The 22,090-nt window shown below is 41.7% G+C and overlaps 1 protein-coding gene across 5 annotated transcripts in view; it reads left to right on the top strand.

The window, feature by feature from the left end:
- The window catches only part of LOC137753890 (zinc finger protein 773-like), a 35,656-nt gene that overhangs the window by 6,000 nt on the left and 7,566 nt on the right, over positions 1-22,090 (top strand). For 4 of the 5 annotated variants that reach the window (XR_011071620.1, XR_011071619.1, XR_011071618.1 and 1 more), the window contains exons 3-7: positions 4,147-4,185; positions 5,966-6,092; positions 6,632-6,751; positions 7,422-9,129; positions 11,798-12,364. Coding sequence is in view for 1 of the 5 variants with exons in the window: in XM_068529329.1 (XP_068385430.1) it covers positions 4,171-4,185; positions 5,966-6,092; positions 6,632-6,751; positions 7,422-8,596 (1,437 nt within the window). In the remaining 4 variants the exon portion in view is untranslated. Of the gene's footprint in view, positions 1-4,146; positions 4,186-5,965; positions 6,093-6,631; positions 6,752-7,421; positions 11,067-11,797; positions 12,365-22,090 lie in introns of those variants that run through there. The other variant, XM_068529329.1, reaches the window with a different exon arrangement.

Below are 22,090 nucleotides of genomic sequence, written 5' to 3'. Positions count from 1 at the left end.
TTCCTGATCTTAGAGGAAATGCTTTCAGTTTTCCACCATTGAGAATGATGTTTGCTGTGGGTTTGTCATATATGGCCTTTATTATGTTGAGGTAGGTTCCCTCGATGCCCACTTTCTGGAGAGTTTTCATCATGTAAATGGGTGTTGAATTTTGTCAAAAGCTTTTTCTGCATCTATTGAGATGATCAGATGGCTTTTATTCTTCAATTTTTTAAAAAATAAATTTATTTATTTATTTAATTTATTTTTGACTGCATTGGGTCTTCGTTGCGGTGTGCAGGCTTCTCATTGTGGCAGCTTCTCCTGTTGTGGAGCACGGGCTCTAGGCGCACAGGCTTCAGTAGTTGTGGCACATAGGCTCAGTAGTTGTGGCGCACAGGCTTAGTTGCTCCGTGGCATATGGGATCATCCCAGAGCAGGGCTCGAAACTGTGTCCCCTGCATTGGCAGGTGGATTCTTAACCACTGTACCACCAGGGAAGTCCCTTAGTAGTCTCTTATGATGCTTTGTACTTCTGTGGTGTCCGTTGTAACTTCTCCTTTTTCATTTCTAATTTTATTGATTTGACTCCTCTCCCTCTTTTTCTTGATGAGTTTGGCTAAAGGTTTATCAATTTTGTTTATTTTCTCAAAGAACCAGCTTTTAGTTTTATTGATCTTTGCTATTGTTTTCTTTGTTTCTATTTCATTTATTTCTGCTCTGATCTTTATGATTTCTTTCCTTCTGCTAACTTTGGGTTTTGTTTGTTCTTCTTTCTCTAGTTCCTTTAGGTGTAAGTTTAGATTGTTTATTTGAGATTTTTCTTGTTTCTTGAGGTAGGCTTATATTGCTATAAACTTCCCTCTTAGAACTGCCTTTGCTGTATCCCACAGGTTTTGGATCATCGTGTTTTCATTGTCATTTGTCTCTAGGTAATTTTTGATTTCTTCAGTGATCTCTTGGTTATTTAGTAACGTACTGTTTAGCCTCTGTGTGTGTTTTTTACGTTTTATCCCCTGTAATTGATTTCTAATCTCATAGCGTTGTGGTCAGAAAAGATGCTTGATATGATTTCAATTTTCTTAAATTTACTGAGGCTTGATTTGTGACCCAAGATGTGTTCTATCCTGGAGAATGTTCTGTGTGCACTTGAGAAGAAAGTGTAATCTGCTGTTTTTGGATGGAATGTTCTATAAATATCAACTAAATCTGTCTGGTCTATTGTGTCATTTAAAGCTTGTGTTTCTTTATTAATTTTCTGTCTGGATGATCTGTCCATTTATGTAAGTGAGGTCTTAAAGTCCCCCACCATTATCGTGTTACTGTCAATTCCCTCTTTTATAGCTGTTAGCATTTGTCTTACATATTGAGTTGCTCCTGTGTTGGGTGCATATATATTTATAATTGTTATAGCTTCTTCTTGGATTGATCCCTTTGTCATTATGTAGTGTCCTTCCTTGTCTCTTGTAACATTCTTTATTTTAAAGTCTTATTTTATATGATATGAGTATTGCTACTCCAGCTGTCTTTTGATTTCCATTTGCACAGAACATCTTTTTCCATCCCCTCACTTTCAGTCTTATGTGTCCGTAGGTCTTAAGTGGGTCCCTTGTAGACAGCATGTATATGGGTCTTGTTTTTGTATCCATTCAACGAGCCTGTGTCTTTTGGTTGGAGCATTTAATCCATTCACGTTTAAGGTAATTACCGATATGGATGTTCCTGCTACCATTTTCTTAATTGTTTTGGGTTTGTTTTGTAGGTTCTTTTCTTCTCCTGTGTTTCCCACTTAGAGAAGTTCCTTTAGCATTTGTTGTAGAGCTGGTCTGGTGGTGCTGAATTCTCTTATCTTTTGCTTGTCTGTAAAGGTTTTGATTTCTCCATCAAATCTAAATGAGATCCTTGCCGGTAGAGTAATCTTGGTTGTAGGTTCTTTTCATCACTTTAAATTTTTCATGTCACTCCCTTCTGGCTTGTAGAGTTTCTGCTGAGAAATCAGCTGTTAACCTTATGGGAGTTCCCTTGTATGTTATTTGTCGTTTTTCCCTTGTTGCTTTTAATAATTTTTCTTTGTCTTTCTTTTTGTCAGTTTGATTACTGTGTGTCTCAGCGTGTTACTCCTTGGGTTTGTCCTGCCTGGGACTCTCTGTGCTTCCCAGACTTGGGTGGCTATTCCCTTTCCCATGTTAGGGAAGTTTTCGACTATAATCTCTTCAAATAGTTTCTCGGGTCCGTTGTCTCTCTCTTCTGCTTCTGGGACCTGTATAATACGAATGCTGTTGCATTTAACGTTGTCCCAGAGGTCTCTTAGGGTATCTTCTTTTCTTTTCATTCTTTTTTCTTTACTCTGTTCTGCAGCAGTGAATTCCACCATTCTGTCTTCCAGGTGACTTCTGCCTCAGTTATTTTGCTATTGATTCCTTCTAGTATATTTTTCATTTTGGTTATTTATTGTATTGTTCATCTCTGTTTTGTTTGTTCTTTAATTCTTCTAGGCCTTTTTAAACATTTCTTGCGTCTTCTTGATCTTTGCCTCCATTCTTTTTCCGAGGTTAGCCTATCTCCACTTCATTTAGTTGTTTTTCTGAGGTTTTATCTTGTTTCTTCATCTGGTACATAGTCCTTTGCATTTTCATTTTGTTTGTTTTTCTGTGAATGTGGTTTTCATTCCACAGGCTGCAGCATTGTAGTTTTTCTTGCTTCTGCTGTCTGCCCTCTGGTGGATGAGGCTATGTAAGAGGCTTGTGCAAGCTTCCTGATAGGAGCGACTGGTGGTGGGTAGAGCTGGGTGTTGCTCTGGTGGGCACTGCTCAGTAAAACTTTAATTGGTTTGTCTGCTGATGGGTGGGACTGAGTTCCCTCCCTGTTGGTTGTTTGGCCTGAGGTGACACAGCACTGGAGGCTACAGGCTCTTTGATGGGGCTAATGGTGGACTCTGGGAGGGCTCATGCCAAGGAGTACTTCCCAGAGCTTCTGCTGCTGCTGTCCTTGTCCCTGTGGTGAGCCACACCCATCCCCCGCATCTGCAGGATACCTTCCAACACTAGCTGGTAGGTCTGGTTCAGTTTCCTATGGAGTCACTACTCCTTCCCCTTGGGTCCTGATGTGCACACTACTTTGTGTATGCCCTCCAGGCTTGGAGTATATGTTTCCCCCAGTCCTGTCGAAGTCCTGTAGTCAAATCCTGCTAGCCTTCAAAGTCTGTTTCTCTGGGAATTCCTCCTCCTGTTGCCAGATCCCAAAGTTGGGAACCCTGACTTGGGGCTCAGAACCTTCACTCCAGTGGGTGGACTTCTGTGCTATAAGTGTTCTCCAGTTTGTGACTCACCCACCCAGCAGTTATGGGATTTGATTTTATTGTGATTGCCCCTCTCCTACTGTCTCATTGCAGCTTCTGCTTTGTCTTTGGATGTGGGGTATCTTTTTTCCTGAGTTCCAGTGTCTTCCTGTCGATGATTGTTCAGTAGTAAGTTGTAATTCTAGTGCTCTCACAAAAGGCAGTGAACACACATCCTTCTACTCCGCCATCTTGAACCAGTCTCCATAATGTTATGATAATTTCTAATCAGAACTTAGTATATGGATTATGTAAGCTGAAATTTTATATAAAGCAACAATTTATAAGATAACCAAGTAAAATTGGAAAAGGAAGTATAATATACGAACTTTTGATCAGATGTTAGGGCCAACTACAAGCTACAAGAAGAGAAAAATGTATATTGGCAAGGGAGAAATAGAAGAAGGGAATCAAATGGAAGTGTCAGAAACAGACCTGTACGTAAAATGAGACTTAATTTTGATATTTGTGACTTAGGGCTATAATAGTGCTTTATGACCTGCCAACACTATTTCCTTGCCAACACGATCCCTTATTCTTCTGGCTCACTGGCCTCCAGTCATACTAGCTTCGTGGATGCTGCTCAAACACACCAGGCATGACTCTGATAGAGAGGCTTTGCACTTGTTTGTCCCACTTTTGTACAGCCTTTTTCTCAAGATATCCACATGACCTTATGGTACAACTGTAACATTTTCTGCCCTCTTTTATGCTTTACTTTCCTCTTGAGCATTTGTCTTCGCCTGAAATATTAAACGGTTCATTCATTAATCTTTTTTGTTTATGTTGCTGATGGGAATTAATATTACATGGCCCTGCTCTTCCCACAGGTTCCACATTCAGCAGAACCACTTATGGACCCTGCACTGGTGAGTGTCAGGTGTCCTAGAAGTCTTTTGCTGCCACTCTTCCTGGACTTGGTGTCTGGGGACCCTAAGCCCAGGTTTCCAAGTCCAGGCCAGAGGTTATATGGACAGATTCCCATTTTTGGCAGCCAGTGGACTGAGATGTGAAAGGTTGTCTTAGGTATAGCGGGTAATATGTACAAATGTTTGAGGATGAGATTGAGATGGGAGTGTTTTAGGACTTGTGTAGGTCTTTGTTAACAGCTGGTAAGAACAGAGAGCAAGGGGGCCAGAGTTAGACCTAGAATGGTCGCCTGAGAAGAGGTTTCTGTTCTGAGAATGATGGCAGACATGGAATTTTTGGAACAGAGAGGGAAAGTAATGTGACTTGACTTAGGTTTTAAGACGCTACTCCTGGCTGCGGAGTGCACAAGAGACTGGGGGAGAGAAAGACAGGAGATAATGAAGGAGGCTATTGCAGTCATCCAGATGCACATTAGTTCTTGCTGGACCAAAGTGGTGCATGAGGAGGTAGGAGAAATACTTGGCTTCTGGATTTGCTTTTAAAGTAGGAACTGACCAGATTTTCTAATGTGGAGGGCTCATGGATGACTCCAATGTTTTTTTCCCTTTGCATCTGGAAGGGTGGCAGTGCCATCAACTGAGATGGGGAAGTCAGTGGTAGCAGTCCTTTTCCGTGAGAATATTAGGAATTGGGTTTTGGCTGTTTTGATTCTCAGATGTTCCAGTGACTCCAAGTATAGGAGACAAGGGGACGGCTGAACGTGAAGATCTAGAGTGCTGGGGGAGGCTTCAGGATGCCATTAGGGGACAAGGGAAGAGAGGGGGCTGTCACAAAGACAAGAAGAGTCGTTATCAGCGGGAACGTGGGGGGGAGGGAAAGTCCAGCAGGTGGCTCAGGTTTTTATGGGGGAGTGGCCATGAAATTGATGCAGAGGGAAAGCAGAATGGAGGTGAAGTGATAGTAAAGTCAGGCTGATGGTTATTTTTCCTCCTGTGCACTCACTAGGCTTTTGTGGTGGAACTTGGGTAGTTTCTAACAGAATGTCAAATGAGTTTACCTAAGGTGTGTCAAATGGGTGTGTATTTTGAAGGGGTGTTATATGGACAGAGATTGCAACTGGTGAAGAGACATAATGTGCAATACAGAGGTGGAACATGAAGAGGCATATTTAGATTTGCATGTTTTGACTGAGGTTAAAGTCAGGAACAAGGCCTGGTGGGGAAGCCTTCAGAACAGTCCAGTGGAGAGTTAGGGTACGGTGGGATCCTGCTGCATTGGCAGGAACTTCCTGATGCCATGTGCAGGAGGGTATGTGAGGAGGCAGGAGACATGCCAGTTTTGTGGGCCGGGTGGTGGTGATGGGGATCAGATGTATGAGGAGTTAGCCAGTGAGTAATATGCATGTGGGGAAGGTGTGTGACCAAATTGCCCCAGAGCCCTCATACCAGGAGTTTAAGAGAGAATGATGAGCCCAAGTTTGTTTGTGTCTGGGAGACATGATCCTGGGGACACTGAGGCTGTTGTCTTGCAGGAGAGGGAGGGGGCCATGCATACCAAGCCCACAGCTTAGATGGCATCTATCTGTCCACCTACCTACCTGTTGTTGCTGAGAGTTGTACCTAGCGCTCAAGGAAGTATGAAGAGTTATTCGGTACCAGTGCCCTCTAAGTTAGGGAGCTGGGGAGGATGATGGACCCAGAGTGAGTATGGGTTAGGGGTACTTAACGGGGTCCTGGGGAGAGAGGCTGCTTATGGAGACATCTGTCCCTGTCATCACAGGGCCCTGTGACCTTTGAGGACGTGGCTGTGTACTTTTCCCAGGAGGAGTGGAAGCTTCTTGATGAGGCCCAGAGATTCCTGTACCACGATGTCATGCTGGAGACCTTTGCACTTGTTGCATCATTGGGTAAGACCCTCACACCTATCCCAGCATCCTGGACAGGTCTCTGCCTTTCCCTTTTTTTCCAAAGGCAAGTCTGTTTTTTCACAGCTAGACAGTGGGTACATCTCTATTACTGCCTCCCTCTCTTCTGTGTTGTTGGTGCCAAGGCTGAGTGAGTGTGTATACGACTTCCTTTCAGAAGTATCCCCAATACCAGCGGCTCTGAAGTTTTTTCAGTGAAGTTTTTCTGGGTCATAAGACTTGGAATTAGTTCAGTGGGTTCCATTAGTCTCAGCCACTCCCTGCTAAGTTGACTCCGTAGACCCATGCACCTTTGTGCTCCACGCTCTTCCATCTTCCAGCTGACATTTCTTGGGGCCTCACCATTCCAGGAATTGTTGGGACTTAATGTGGTCAGCATTTGTGGGGTCTTCTTGGCTGTTTCTGTGAGACCCTCATCTCAAAGATTCTTTTTGTTACATATTTTTTTTCCTGAGGTTGTTTTGGGATTGGTTGTCCCCCGGGCCAGTACTGACTGTTCACCTGTCATGTCTTTCTCTCAGGACTTTCATCTTCTAGGTCCCATGTTGTCCAGCTGGAGCTGAGAGGAGAACCCTGGGTACATGACAGAGTGGACATGACTCCAGACAGAGCAAGAGGGGCTCAAATTGGGCCTGGCCCTGGTAATTGGCATTGGGGGAGGAAGTGACATCATGGTTTGATTCATGTCATATCAGGAACATGTCCCGTACCCAACACTGTTTTAGTGTCAAGGCCAGTGACTGTGTACCTCATTTCTGTTTCTCCTCCATCCTTGACACTTGCCTCCTGTGATTTTTACTCTGGCTTCTAACCCAGGATTATCCCTCACCTCTCTGTCTTCCACTCCTCATTGTTCCTCTCCATCCTCGCTCTGCTGTGCTTTCCACTATTCACCTACACTTAATGTTTCATGAGGTCTGCACCTCTCCTCAAAATAGTCCTTGAACGCCAGCTACTCAGTGAAAATCAGATTATCCTGGACCTGGACACAGCTTTCCACATAGCACACACTTGTCACCAGCAGCCAAGGTCCTAGTGAAAAGTGTTCCTGGAGGAATGAGTTGTGGACCCCTAGCTCCTTTATGCATTCCACCCCATCCTTCTGTCATTTGCATGGTGAGTGCTCCCTGTTCTGTGATGTGTAGAGGGTCAGTACTGTACAGCAGGGCTTTCCTAACCTCCCTGCAACTTCTTGTCTTGAAAACAGTCCCATAGATTTATTCCTTTCTGTGTCAGACACACATTTGTGATGGGGCTGCCTCCTTCTACCAAAATTCTATGTCAAGTTTACCCGTATTTCTTTGCTTTCAGGGTGTTGGTATATGGCAGAGAACAAGCAGACACCTTCTGAGCAGAATGTTTCTGTAGAAGTGCCACAAATAAATACTTCAGAGGCAGACCTGGCCACCCTGAAGTCCTATCCCTGGGAGAGGTACTGCCTGTACTTAGAAGGTGGTTTGCATCTAGCTGAGGACCTTGGCACAAACCCTGGCCAGAAACTCTGTGGGGCAGGTGTGCAGTTTCACCAGCACAGTGAAGAGGCACTCTTTAGAAAAGACGTGGGTAAGACCTTTATGAAGAGCCGCACCATCCATGCATCCAAGAAGTCTTTCACATTCCAGGAGCCTTGGAAGGATTTCCCTTGTAGCTCTGGCCTTCTCCAGCACCAGGTCACTCCACAAAAGGACACCGAGTTTGTAGAGGCCTTTCACAATGGAGAAAAGCGTTACAAGTGCAGTGAATGTGGGAAAGCCTTCTGCCGTAAATACAGGCTTGCTCAGCACCAGAGAGTCCACACTGGAGAAAGGCCTTATAAATGCAGTGAATGTGGGAAAGTCTTTAGATGCAACTCCAACCTTGTTATACATAGAAGAATTCACACTGGGGAAAGGCCTTATGAGTGTAGAGAATGTGGGAAGTTCTTTAGGCAAAACGCCCAACTTATTGTGCACCAGAGAATTCACACTGGAGCCAAGCCTTACGAGTGCAGTGAATGTGGGAAAACCTTCATTACTAAAAGCAAACTTGTTCAGCACCAGAGAGTCCACACTGGAGAGAGACCTTATGAATGTGGAGAATGCAGAAAAGCCTTCACCTATAAACGCATGCTTGTTCAGCATCAGAGAGTCCACACTGGAGAGAGGCCTTATGAGTGCAGTGAATGTGGGAAAGTCTTTAGGTACATTGCCAGCCTCATTAAACATAGAAGAATTCACACTGGGGAAAGGCCTTATGAGTGTAGTGAATGTGGGAAGTCCTTTAGGCAAAGGGCCCACCTTCAGGTCCACCAGAGAATTCACACTGGAGCAAAGACTTACAAGTGCAGTGAATGTGGGAAATGTTTTAGCCAAAACTCTATTCTCACTACGCACCAGAGAGTTCACACTGGCGAAAGGCCTTATAAGTGCAGTGAATGTGGAAAGTGTTTTAGTCAAAGCTCTACTCTTATTAAGCACCAGAGTTCACATTGGAGGAAAACCGTATGAGGAGAACTCTGAATGAGGAGAATTATTTAGCCAAAGCATCCAGCTTACTCAACACCGAAAAGCTCACACCACAGAAAGGCCTCATCAGTGCAGCAAATGTGGAAAGGTTTTCTGTCAAAGGTCTGCTCTGAGCACTAGAAACTTCACAGCTCAGATAGACCCTATGAGTACAGCAAATGTAGGAAAGCTTTCAGCCAAAGGTCTTACCTTATTCGATACCAGAAAGTTCATACTGGAGAAGGGCCTTCAAATGAGATGAGGAGAGCAGCGAATGAGCTGTCTCCTTAGTTAATACATCATACTGAATAGACTCTTTGAGGAAGTCATCAACTGGAAGTTGAATGCCATACATCTGAACAGCCTTCGTGTGCAGATTGCCTATGAGTACCGGGTTCATAGGAAGCTTTTCAGGAGCTACGCTCTACTTTCTAACCTGTGCAAGGCCCTTGTTGGACTCAATATCACTAAGTTTTTTACCTCTCCCATGTGGCAGATCCCAGTACTGGGGCATCAGTCATCGCACTGTGATCAGGGTAGGTAGACCTTTGTGCTGTCCTGTCCCCTGGAGGGAAGCATGAATAGCCTGAGCACTTGGGTGTTGTCATTCTCTTCCGTCAAGGACAGGACCTAAGCAGCTTTGACCATGGTGACCCAATGTGGGTTCCCTTGGCAGCTTACAGAAGTTTACTTTCCTTGGTGGTATTGTCTCATGTCATGCTCACGATGGATGTTTCTAGCTCCAGGTCACCCTGTTTGGGAACGATCTGCCTCCATTTGCTCTGCTCTGTGAAAAAACAAAGACTATAGTTTAAGCCACGTCTTTTGTGGGTGTTCCAATCTTTGTCAGTAAGGATAGTATCATGGCGGAGAATGGTTTTCACTCCAGTTTTGGTCTAATTTGAATTGTTGTCCAAGGCCTCCTGGGGTAGACTACAGGGTTCTGTGGGACTAATGTGACCTGGATGTTAGAATTTTTGGTGGGTCCCGAGGTCACCCTGAGATGAGGACAGTTGTGTGAACCACCAGTGTTTTTTGGAGCTGCATAAGTTCTCTTTTTTCACATGGGATGTCACATCATGACCCCAGTACTGTTCAAGAGAAGAAGTTCTCTAGGTCCAGCTGGAAAAGTGCCATGTGTCATAATGTCCATAACATGGTAGGCTGGTGTTGCTGAGCGTTAGATTACAGACATCAGGTGGGAACCATATTTGGTACAGAAACAGGGAATTAATAGGGAGTGAGTGACTAGCAAACAAAAAGAGATGAACGTATTCTAAAATTGCATCCATGAATGTTCCCGTGACTGTGCCTGTTTAGGATAATGTTTTTGCAAAAATTCTCAGGAGCTACAGAGCGGTTTCTCTCCTGAGGTCCCAGTCAGCGTCAGGCTGAATAATGTAAAGGTTTTGGGATCCTGTAGCATCTGCAGATTGTTTATCTCAAGGCCATTGGTGCATAGCACAGATAATGGGTCATAAGAGTGGAAATCGTGTAGTCCAGGCATGTGGTTTTTAGGACGCAGGCAGTTCCTGGATAGCTCAAGTGGAAACACCTTTCATTGCTCACCGGTCTTCATTGCTACCACAACAGAATCCCTCCCATGAGACAAGGAGATGTGATGGGGTTAACATGTGGTTGCCAGAGTTCTACTGAAAAGGAGATTCAGAAAAGAGATTCAGATTTTTATGTGACGCCGATTTCTATTAAATTTAATTGAGCTGTATAGTTGCTATGCATCGAACTGAACATACCTAAAATGTACAGCTTGGTTAAGTTTTAATACGTGTAAACCAACAGAACCATCATAATTACAAACATCCATCACTCCCATATCCACCTTCTGACATCTCTCCCAGGACTCCCAGGCAATTAGTATTGATATACTTTTTTCCCATTCAATTAGTGTTTTCTACACTTAATATCATTGGGGTCTTAATGTTTACTTTTATATTTGTCTCTTTTTCATGATGCATAACTATTTTGAGAATCATTTAAGTTGCTGATAAGTATAATTCATTTTTTTTCCTGAAAAATATACTGTTTGGATATACCACCCACTGACTGTTTATCCATACATCTGTTAAAGGATGGGGTTTTGTGGTTTGTATCCATTTTGGCTATGACAGATAAGCTTAATAAATTCTTTATATGTACGTATGGTTTCATATTCAAAATTCAATGACTATACCCTTTTGTGTGCCATTCACAGTATGGGAGCATTCCAGTTTTCCTGTATTCCTCTCTAGTACTTAGTTGATATGGCTAGTGTTTCAATATTACCTGTTTAAATGTGTAGAGGTGTCTCACTATGGTCTGATTGCATTTCCCTGATGATTCATGATGTTGAACATTTTTGTGTTCATTTGCCAGGTGTATGTCTTCTTTGATAAAGTGTCTGTCTTTTATTAGTAACTGAGAAGGCAAAAATCTGTTGGAACTTGACTTTTCTTCAGTGACTTCGCTGCGTGGAATAAATGTTTGTGCTTACATCGTTATTCACCACGTATGGTCCTCATTATTAACATAGTCTCCGTTACTTTAAGTCTAGACACGTATAAAACAACTAACCGAAACTTGATTGTTGTGTTTGCCAATTTCCCTGGTATGAATACTCCAACTGTGGGCAATTCTAAACAGTGAATATGAGGTTTTTACTGCAGCAGAGGCGCAAGAAGCCAAACGCTGAGATGCCAAGGTTTGCAGGGGAGAAGGCAGCTAAGCCAGGAGGTAGAAGAAGTCTCAGATCCACCTTCCCGGAGGCGATGTGCTTGAGATATTTAAGGTATAAAGAGGCAGTGTGGTCTTAGGTGTGGGGAAAGGCCATCAGAGTTAGAGAAAAGGTGAGGTAATCGGTGTGTGCAGGTGTATTTCATTACATGCTTCTTCACAGATGCATGTTCAAAAATGGTGTCCCTGAATGGGACACCATCACTGGCTCTACTCTTTAATGAGGGAACCAGAGAAGCAACACATGGTCCACCTGCTTATGGCCACCCCACATTCCTCCTCTGTATTGTTCACTATGGCCCCCTGTCTGGAGTCTTTGTTCTCTTGACTCTGACCTAACACGGTGAGGTCTAAAGCTTTAGCCTACATCCTTTGGAAGAGCAGTAAGACAATGTTTAATAGACCCCAGCTATGGATGCATGAACTTTGTGTCATAGTGACAACCTGGTATCATGTGCCCGTTTGGTTTTGTAGGTTTTGGAAACATCTGAAATATGGCTGTCTCTCTGTGATCAGCGAAGACTACATTCCATGGAAATCTGGGTTCGTCTCCTTTAAGAAGCGTGAAACCCCGCCCCCGTCCTCAGAGCCTCCAGGACACTCCTTCCCAGGAGCCCCGGCAGTGAGGCGGGGCTTTTCCTGTAGGCGGGGAGCACCGACCCTTGCCAGGTTCTAGAGGCCTGTGAACTGCATTACCTGAAAAAAAACTACGCCAGTTCGTGGGCGCCCCTGAGCCAATGAAGGCTCAGGAAAGAGTCACTTCCGTTCTAGAGGACGGAGTCTGGGCGGCTTTTCCGGCGTCGACTGGGGTCGTTATTTTGTAAACTCGGCTGTGTTCACAGGCGGGGAACTTCGCAACGCTGTGAAGGCCAGAGGTCAGGGAGCCAGGAAGGCGCCGTGCCCGCTTCTCTGAGCTTCGTCTGAGGCTCGGCGTGGGCGCCATCCGGCCTGACTCTGTCTTGGGCGGTTGGTGCCGCAGTGCCCGGGCCCCACCTTCGCCCACAAACTCCGCTGGCGCCGGCGCATATGTGTCGGATTCAGGTAAATGCTGCGTCATCCGGGCCCTCCCCCAACTCTTCTCATTCAGCAGTGTTTTATCTGTGTTCTCTTACTAGTGTCCTATAGTTATTATTTGTACCCCCAAAACTTGGCTTTCCGAAGTTTGAAATATGACCTGCGTGGGAAAAAAAATTGCAGAGAACTTCAATGTGCGGTTGAGGAAGCTCTGAGATTAATATCCGTTCACCGCTCAGGCCAAAATTGCTATATAATAGGACCTCAGAAGCAGCCTGTGGGGTTCTTCCAAAACAATTATCCCCATCCCCACCAAGTTAATGTATTGGCTGCTGTTTGAAGTAAGCATTTCCTTTCTTTTCTTGATAGTTTTGCCAACTCTGTGGAAACTATTTGACGTGTCAAAACTTTTTTATGAATGTAATATGTTTTATGATGTGTTTTTCTTCTTTTGCGCAATGTGGTGTGACTTTACCCATGTTTTTCATGGCTATCCCTTTGTGGGAGAAAGAGGTGAAACAGGAGGGAAGGGGGCAGGGCACAGCCTTTAAAGGAATGACATATCCATAGGACTTGACTAAAACAAACAGGTTTGAACCAATTAGGTCCAAGATGGCGGAAGATTTGATTTCCAGTGGATCTTGAGGCTCATTATACTCCCATTGTAATACATGAGCATGTAAATAACACACCCACCTGCGCCCTGACAGTTCTAAGGCTAACCTAAAAGGCCAAAAAGTGGGTGGTGGCCCAATTCCTGGAAATACCTGCCCCTTCCCAGGAAGTAGTTGGAATAATCCTCCCACTCAGCCTGTGAAATTACGTAGGACATAAAAAGTAACCACGTCATATTTTGAGGCCTCTCGCCTTCTGAGATGGCCCACACTCTGTCTGTGGAGTGTGTTCCTCGCTAAATAAATCCACTTCTTACCTATCACGTTGTCTCTCACTGAATTCTTTCTGTGAGGAGACTTCAAGAACCTGAGGTTCATTAAGTCCTGAGACCAGGTGTGTGATCTCAAGTAAAGTCCCAATCTGAGTTGCATGGTTTCAGGGAGACCCCTTGCAGGGCCTGAGAGTGGGCACTTGTGTAACACTCGTAAATTAATTGTCCAAGGAGACACACATGCTGACAAAGCAAGAGACTTTATCGGAAAGGGGTGCCTGGGCGAAGAGCAACACAGTAGGGAACCCAGGAGAACTGCTCTGCCATGATGCTCGCAATCTCGCTTTTATGGTAACAGGGTTAGTTTCCGGGTTGTCTCTGGCCAGTTGTTCTGACTCAGGGTCCTTTCTGGTGGTGCACTCACCTCTCAGCCAAGATGGATTCTAGCATGAGGGGGATTCTGGGAGGTAGGCAGGACATATCATCTCTTCCCTCCTCCTTTCGGACCCTCCCACATTCTCCCAGTTAGCTTTCAGAGGCAGCACCTCTCTATCGGAACTTCCTGTTGTGAGACAACTCAGGCAAGTGGTTATCATTGTGCCTGGCCAAGGTGGGCGGTTTCAGTTCCCTAACACATTCATTTTCCTTTCTTGTGCTGTATTCTGTAGATATGAGTATATGAGTAAAATGTCTTTATAAGTTCCCCTGTTGAAGGCTCTTCTTTGTTTATGTGTTTCTTTTTTCTTCTTTTTTTTTGTTTTTGGTCTACTTTCTGTATTTATAGCCATACCTGCCATCTGTTCTTGTGTATATACAGCATGCATTTGTCTAGCATATATGTTAAAATTATTCTACTTAAATGAACATTTCCACTTTTTAATTTTGTTTTGTTCTTACTGATTTTAACTTAGTTCTTTGAATGAAATTATACATATTTTTCAACTATCCCATTGTTAGATTTTGATACAGACTTATTATACATTACATAAACTTAGTTTTACAGCATACACACACTTAGAGGGTTTGGGGGTTTTTTTAATAATTTTTATTGGAGTATAGTTGATTTACAATGTTGTGTTAGTTTCAAGTGTACAGCAAAGTAAATCACTTATAAATATACATATATCCATTCTTTTCTAGAGTCTTCTCCCATATAGGTCATTACAGAGTATGAGTAGAGTTCCCTGTGCTATAAAATAAGTCCTAATTAGTTATCTGTGTTATATATAGTAGTGTGTATATATCAATCCCAGTCTCCCAAATTATCCCCCCCTCCCCACTTTCCCCCAGTAACAAGAAGTTTGTTTCTACACCTGTGGCTCTATTTCTGCTTTGTAAATAAGTTTATTTCTATTATTTTTTTGTTTTTTAGAGATATCATCATCTGTCTTTCTCTGTTTGACTTATTCACTCAGTATGACAGTCTCTAGGCCCATCCATGTTGCTACCAATGGCATTATTTTGTTCTTTTTTTATGGCTTTTTTATCCAGTGTGTATATGTACCATATCTTTATCCACTCCTCCATCGGTGGACACTTAAGTTGCTTCCATGTCTTGGCTGTTGTAAATAGTGCTGCAGTAAACATTGTGCTGCTTGTATCTTTTTGGATTATGGTTTTCTATGGATATATGCACAGGAGTGGGATTGCTGGATTATATGGTACTTCTCTACTTAGTTTTTTAAGGAACCTCTATACTGTTCTGCATAGTGGCTGTACCAATTTACATTCCCACCAGCAGTGTAGGAGGGTTCCCATTTTTCCACATCCTCTCCAGCATTTATTATTTGTAGACTTTTTGATGATGGCCATTCTGACCGGTGTGAGGTGGTTCCCACTGTAGTTTTTATTTACATTTCTCTAATAGTAGTGATGTTGAGCATCTTTTCATGTGCTTTTGCCCATCTGAATGTCTTTGGAGAAATGTCTATTTAGGTCTTCTGCCAGTTTATTGATTGGGTTGTTTGTGTTTTTTTGATACTGATCTGCATGAACTGTTTGATTATTTTGGAAATTAATCCCTTGTCAGTTGCTTTGTTTGCAAATACTTTCTCCCATTTTGTGGGTCGTCTTTTCATCTTGTTTATGGTTTCCTTTGCTGTGCACAACCTTGTAAGGTTAATTAGGTTCCATTTGTTTATTTTTGTTTTTATTCTTCTTACTCTAGGAGGTGGGTCAAAAAAGATCTTCCTGCACTTTATGTCAAAAGTGTTCTGCCTATGTTTTCCTCTAAGAGTTTTATAGTGTCTGGCCTTCACTTAGGTCTTTAATCAGTTTTGACTTTATTTTTGTGTATGGTGTTAGTGGGTGTCCTAATTTCACTCTTTTACATGTAACTGTCTAGTTTTCCTAACACCACTTATTGAAGAGACTGTCTTTTCTCCATTGTACATTCTTGCTTCCTTGGTCATAGATTAGGTGACCATAGGTGTGTGGGTTTATCTCTTGACTTTCTATCTATCCTGTTCCATTGATCTGTATTTCTGTTTTTGTGCCAGTACCAAACTGTTTTGGTTACTGTAACTTTGTAGTATAGTCGAGTCAGGGAGCCTGATTCTTCCAGCTCCGTTTTTCTTTCTCAAGGTTGCTTTGGCTATTTGAGGTCTTTTCTGTTTCCATACAAATGGTAAAATTATTTGTTCTAGTTCTGTGAAAACTGCCATTGGTAATTTGCTAGGGACTGCACTGAATCTGTAGATTGCTTTGGGTAGTATAGTCATTTTCACAATAGAGATTCTTCCAATCCAAGAACATGGTCTATCTCTCCATCTGTTTATGTCATGTTTGATTGCTTTCATCAGCATCTTACAGTTTTCTGAGTACAGATCTTTAGCCTCCTTAGGTAGGTTTATTTTTATTATTATTATTTTAATAAATTTATTTATGTATTTATCTTGGGCTGCATTAGGTCTTTGTTGCTCCATGCAGGCTTTCTCTAGTTGTGCCGAGCAGGAGCTGGGCTACTTCTTCGTGGTGGTGCACAAGCTTCTCATTTCAGTGGCGTTTTTTTCTTGTTGCGGAGCACGGGCTCTAGGCATGCAGGCTTCAGTAGTTGTGGTACGGGGGCTCAGCTGTTCCGTGGCATGTGGGATCTTCCCGGACCAAGGCTCGAACCCATGTCCCCTGCATTGGCAGGCAGATTCTTAACCACTGCGCCACCAGGGAAGCCCCTTAGGTAGGTTTATTCCTAGGTAGTTTATTCTTTTAGTTGCAGTGGTGAATGGGATTGTTTCCTTAATTTCTCTTTCTGATCTTTCATTATTAGTGTATAGGAATGCAAGAGATTTTTGTGCATTCATTTTGTATTCTGCAGCTTTACCAAATTCACTGATGAGCGTAGTAGTTTTCTGATAGCATCTTTAAGATTTTCTCTGAGTAGTATCATGTCATCTGCAAACAGTGATAGTTTTACTGCTTCCAATTTTCATTTCTTTTGTTTCTTTTTGTTCTCTGATTGCCGTGGCTAGAACTTCCGAAACTATTGGCAGGAGTGGACATCCTTGTCTTGTACCTGATCTTAGAGGAAATGCTTTCAGTGTTTCACCTTTGAGAATGATGTTAGCTGTGGGTTTGTTGTATATGGCCTTTATTATGTTGAGGTAGGTTCCCCCATGCCAACTTTCTGGAGAGTTTTTATCATAAATGAGTTTTGAATTTTGTCAAAAGCTTTTTCTGCATCTATTGAGATGATCATATGGCTTTTATTCTTTAATTTGTTAATATGGTGTATCACATTCATTGATTTGCATATATTGAAGAATCCTTGCATCCCTGGGTAAATCCTACTTGATCGTGGTGTATGATCCTTTTAATGTGTTGTAGTCAGTTTGCTAGTATTTTGTTGAGGAGTTTTTGCATGTATGTTCATCAGTGATATTGGCCTGTAATTTTCTTGTGTGTGGGTGATATGTTTGGTGTTGATATCAGGGTGATGATGGCCACACAGAATGAGCTTGGGGGTGTCTCTTCTTCTGCAGTTTTTTATAGGTGTTTTCTTTTTAAATGTTTGATAGAGTTCTTCTATGAGGCCATCTGGTCCTGGTCTTTTGTTGGAATTTTTTTTCTAAATCAGTTTTAATTTCAGTACTGGTGGTGGTTTGTTTGTATTTTCTTTTTCTTCCTGGCTCAGTCTTGGTAGGTTGTACCTTTCTAGGAATTTGTCCATTTCTTCTAGGTTGTCCATTTTATTGTATATAGTTGCTTGTAGTAGTCTCTTAGGAGCCTTTGTATTTCTGTGGTGTCCGTTTTTATTGATTTGAGCCCTCCCCTGTTGTTCTTGATGACTCTGGCAAGGTTTATGTTTTCAAAAAAACAGCTTTTAGTTTCATTGATATTTGCTATTATTTGCTTTAGGTGTAAGTAAGGTTAGGTTGTTTATTGAAGATTTTTCTTGTTTCCTGAGGAAAGATTGTATTGTTATAAACTTCGCTCTTAGAACTGCTTTTGCTACATCCCATAGTTTTGGATCAGTGTGTTTTCATCATCCTTTGTCTCTATGTAAGTTTTTGATTTTCTCTTTCATCTTTTCAGTGATCCATTGTTTTTTAGTAACATGTTGTTTAGCCTCCATGTGTTGGTTTTTTTTTTTTAATAGTTTGTTGTGTAATTTATTTCTAATCTCATATGGAAAAGGTGCTTGATAGGATTTCACTTATCTTAAATTTGCCAAGGTTTTCTTTGTGGCCCAGAATGTGTTCTATCCTGGAGAATGTTCTAGGTATACTTGAAAAGAATGTGTATTCGGTTGCTTTTGGATGCAATGCTGTTTAAATATCAATTAAGGCTATCGTGTCTAATGTGTCATTTAAGGCTTGTTTTTCCGTATTGATTCTCTGTCTGGATGATCTGTCCATTGGTGTAAGTGGGGTGTTAAAGTCCCCCCATCATTGTGTTGCTGTCAGTTTCTCTTCTTATGGCTGTTAGCATTTTTTGCATTATAGATTGATCCCTTGATCATTGTGTAGTACTTCTTTGTCTCTTGTAACAGTCTTAAAGTCTATTTTGTCTGATGTGAGTATTGCTACTCCAGCTTTCTTTGGATTTCATATAGGCAATTTCTTTTTTTTTTTTTTTTTTTCTTCCCATGGCTTGAGGGATCATAGTTCCCCAACCAGGCATGGAATCCAGGCCCTTGGCATTGAAATGACGGAGTTCTAACCCCTGGACTGCTAGAGAATTCTTGTCATTTTCTTAATTGTTTTGAATTTGTTTTTGTCTGGTTTTCTCTCTTCCCTTCCTTTTGATTTCATCTCTTGTGGTTTGATGATTATCTTTAGTGTTGTGTTTGGGATTTTTTTTTCTTTTTTTGAACCTATTGTAGTTTTTTGGTTTGCAGTCTGCATGTGTTTTTTTTATTTTGTTTTTCTTTTTGGCTGAATTGGGTGTTTGTTGCTGTGCAGGGGCTTTCTCTAGTTGCGGTGAGTGGGGGCTACTCTTCGTTGCAGTGTGCAGGCTACTCTTCGTTGCAGTGTGCAGGCTTCTCATTTCCATGGCTTCTCATTGCAGAGCATTGGCTCTAGGCACATGGGCTTCAGTAGTCGCAGCACGTGGGCTCAGTAGTTGTGGCTCAGGGGCTCTAGAGTGCACGCTCAGTAGTTGTGGCACACAGGCTTAGTTGCTCCGTGGCATGTGTGATCTTCCCGGACCAGGGCTCGAACCTGTGTCCCATGCATATATGTGGTTTTTATATAGCAGTCTATATATGTACAGGATTGTTTTAAGGTGCTGGTGTCTTAATTTCAAATGCAATTCCCATTTCCTGCATTTGTACTCTCCTCATGGTTGCTGTTTTGATATCATATTTTGTGTGTGGATGATTTCCTTCTTTTACTGTATGTTTGCCTTTACTGATGAGCTTTCCCTTTTGTGATTTTTTTGTTTCTAGTTGTGGCCTTTTCTTTTCCACCTAGAGAAGTTCTTTTAGCACTTGTTGCAAAGTTGGTCTGGTGGTGCTGAATTCTCTTTACTTTTGCTTGTCTGTCTGTAAAGCTTTTAATTTCTCCATCTAATCTGAATGAAAGCCTTGCTGGGTAGAGTATTGTTTCTTGTAGGTTTTTTCCCTTTCACCACCTTAAATATAAATATATTGTGCCACTCTGGCCTGCAGAGTTTCTGTTGAAAAATCAGCTGATAGCCTTATGGTTATCATTCCTTTGTATGTTATTTGTTGCTTTGCCCTTGTTGCTTTTTTTTTGTTGTTGTTTTGTTTGTTTGTTTTTTTATACTGCAGGTTCTTATTAGTCATCAATTTTATATACATCAGTGTATACATGTCAATCCCAATCGCCCAATTCAGCACACCACCATCCCCACCCCACCGCAGTTTTCCCCCCTTGGTGTCCATATGTCTGTTCTCTACATCTGTGTCTCAACTTCTACCCTGCAAACCGGCTCATCTGTACCATTTTTCTAGGTTCCACATACATGCGTTAATATACGATATTTGTTTTTCTCTTTCTGCTTACTTCACTCTGTATGACAGTCTCTAGATCCATCCACGTCTCAACAAATGACTCAATTTCGTTCCTTTTTATGGCTGAGTAATATTCCATTGTATATATGTACCACATCTTCTTTATGCATTCGTCTGTTGATGGGCATTTAGGTTGCTTCCATGACCTGGCTATTGTAAATAGTGCTGCAATGAACATTGGGGTGCATGTGTCTTTTTGAATTACGGTTTTCTCTGGGTATATGCCCAGTAGTGGGATTGCTGGGTCATATGGTAATTCTATTTTTAGCTTTTTAAGGAACCTCCATACTGTTCTCCATAGTGGCTGTATCAATTTACATTCCCACCAACAGTGCAAGAGGGTTCCCTTTTCTCCACACCCTCTCCAGCATTTGTTGTTTGTAGATTTTCTGATGATGCCCATTCTAACTGGTGTGAGGTGATAACCTCATTGTAGTTTTGATTTGCATTTCTCTAATAATTAGTGATGTTGAGCATCTTTTCATGTGCTTCGTGGCCGTCTGTATGTCTTCTTTGGAGAAATGTCTATTTAGGTCTTCTGTCCATTTTTGGATTGGGGTGTTTGTTTCTTTAATATTGAGCTGAATGAGCTGTTTATATATTTTGGAGATTAATCCTTTGTCTGTTGATTCGTTTGCAAGTATTTTCTCCCATTCTGAGGGTTGTCTTTTCGTCTTGTTTATGGTCTCCTTTGCTGTGCAAAAGGTTTGAAGTTTCATTAGGTCCCATTTGTTTATTTTTGTTTTTATTTCCATTACTCTAGGAGGTGGATCAAAAAAGATCTTGCTGTGATTTATGTCAAAGAGTGTTCTTCCTATGTTTTCCTCTAAGAGTTTTATAGTGTCCAGTCTTACATTTAGGTCTCTAATCCATTTTGAGTTTATTTTTGTGTATGGTGTTAGGGAGTATTCTAATTTCATTCTTTTACATGTAGCTGTCCAGTTTTCCCAGCACCACTTATTGAAGAGACTGTCTTTTCTCCATTGTATATCTTTGCCTCCTTTGTCATAGATTAGTTGACCATAGGTGCGTGGGTTTATCTCTGGGCTTTCTATCTTGTTCCACTGATCTGTGTTTCTGTTTTTGTGCCAGTACCATATTGTCTTGATTACTGTATCTTTGTAGTATAGTCTAAAGTCAGGGAGTCTGATTCCTCCAGCTCCGTTTTTTTCCCTCAAGACTGCTTTGGCTATTCGGGGTCTTTTGTGTCTCCATTCAAATTTTAAGATGATTTGTTCTAGCTCCATAAAAAATGCCATTGGTAATTTGATAGGGATTGCATTGAATCTGTAGATTGCTTTGGGTAGTATAGTCATTTTCACAATGTTGATTCTTCCAATCCAAGAACATGATATATCTCTCCATCTGTTGGTATCATCTTTAATTTCTTTCATCAGTGTCTTATAGTTTTCTGCATACAGGTCTTTTGTCTCCCTAGGTAGGTTTATTCCTAGGTATTTTATTCTTTTTGTTGCAATGGTAAATGGGAGTGTTTCCATAATTTCTCTTTCAGATTTTTCATCATTAGTGTATAGGAATGCAAGAGATTTCTGTGCATTAATTTTGTGTCCTGCAACTTTACCATATTCATTAATTAGCTCTAGCAGTTTTCTGGTGGCAGTTTTAGGATTCTCTATGTATAGTATCATGTCATCTGCAAACAGTGACAGTTTTACTTCTTCTTTTCCAATTTGTATTCCTTTTATTTCTTTTTCTTCTCTGATTGCCGTGGCTAGGACTTCCAGAACTATGTTGAATAATAGTGGTGAGGGTGGACATCCTTGTCTCGTTCCTGATCTTAGAGGAAATGCTTTCAGTTTTTTACCATTGAGAATGATGTTTGCTGTGGGTTTGTCATATATGGCCTTTATTATGTTGAGGTAGGTTCCCTCTATGCCCACTTTCTGGAGAGTTTTTATCATAAATTGGTGTTGAATTTTGTCAAAAGCTTTTTCTGCATCTATTGAGTTGATCATATGGTTTTTATTCTTCAATTTGTTAATATGGTGTATCACATTGATTGATTTGCATATATTGAAGAATCCTTGCATCCCTGGGATAAATCCCACTTGATCGTGGTGTATGATCCTTTTAATGTGTTGTTGGATTCTGTTTGCCAGTATTTTGTTGAGGATTTTTGCATCTATATTCATCAGTGATATTGGTCTGTAATTTTCTTTTTTTGTAGTGTCTTTGTCTGGTTTTGGTATCAGGGTGATGGTGGCCTCATAGAATGAGTTTGGGAGTGTTCCTTCCTCTGCAATTTTTTGGAAGAGTTTGAGAAGGATAGGTGTTAGCTCTTCTCTATATGTTTGATAGAATTTGCCTGTGAAGCCATCTGGTCCTGGGCTTTTTTTGCTGGAAGATTTTTAATGACAGTCTCAATTTCACTGCT

This window comes from Eschrichtius robustus, chromosome 19 (genome assembly GCF_028021215.1).
Source record: "Eschrichtius robustus isolate mEscRob2 chromosome 19, mEscRob2.pri, whole genome shotgun sequence".
Lineage (NCBI taxonomy): Eukaryota > Metazoa > Chordata > Mammalia > Artiodactyla > Eschrichtiidae > Eschrichtius > Eschrichtius robustus.
The sequence above is the reverse complement of the archived record's forward strand: the minus strand, read 5'-3'. Positions and strand labels throughout refer to the sequence as shown.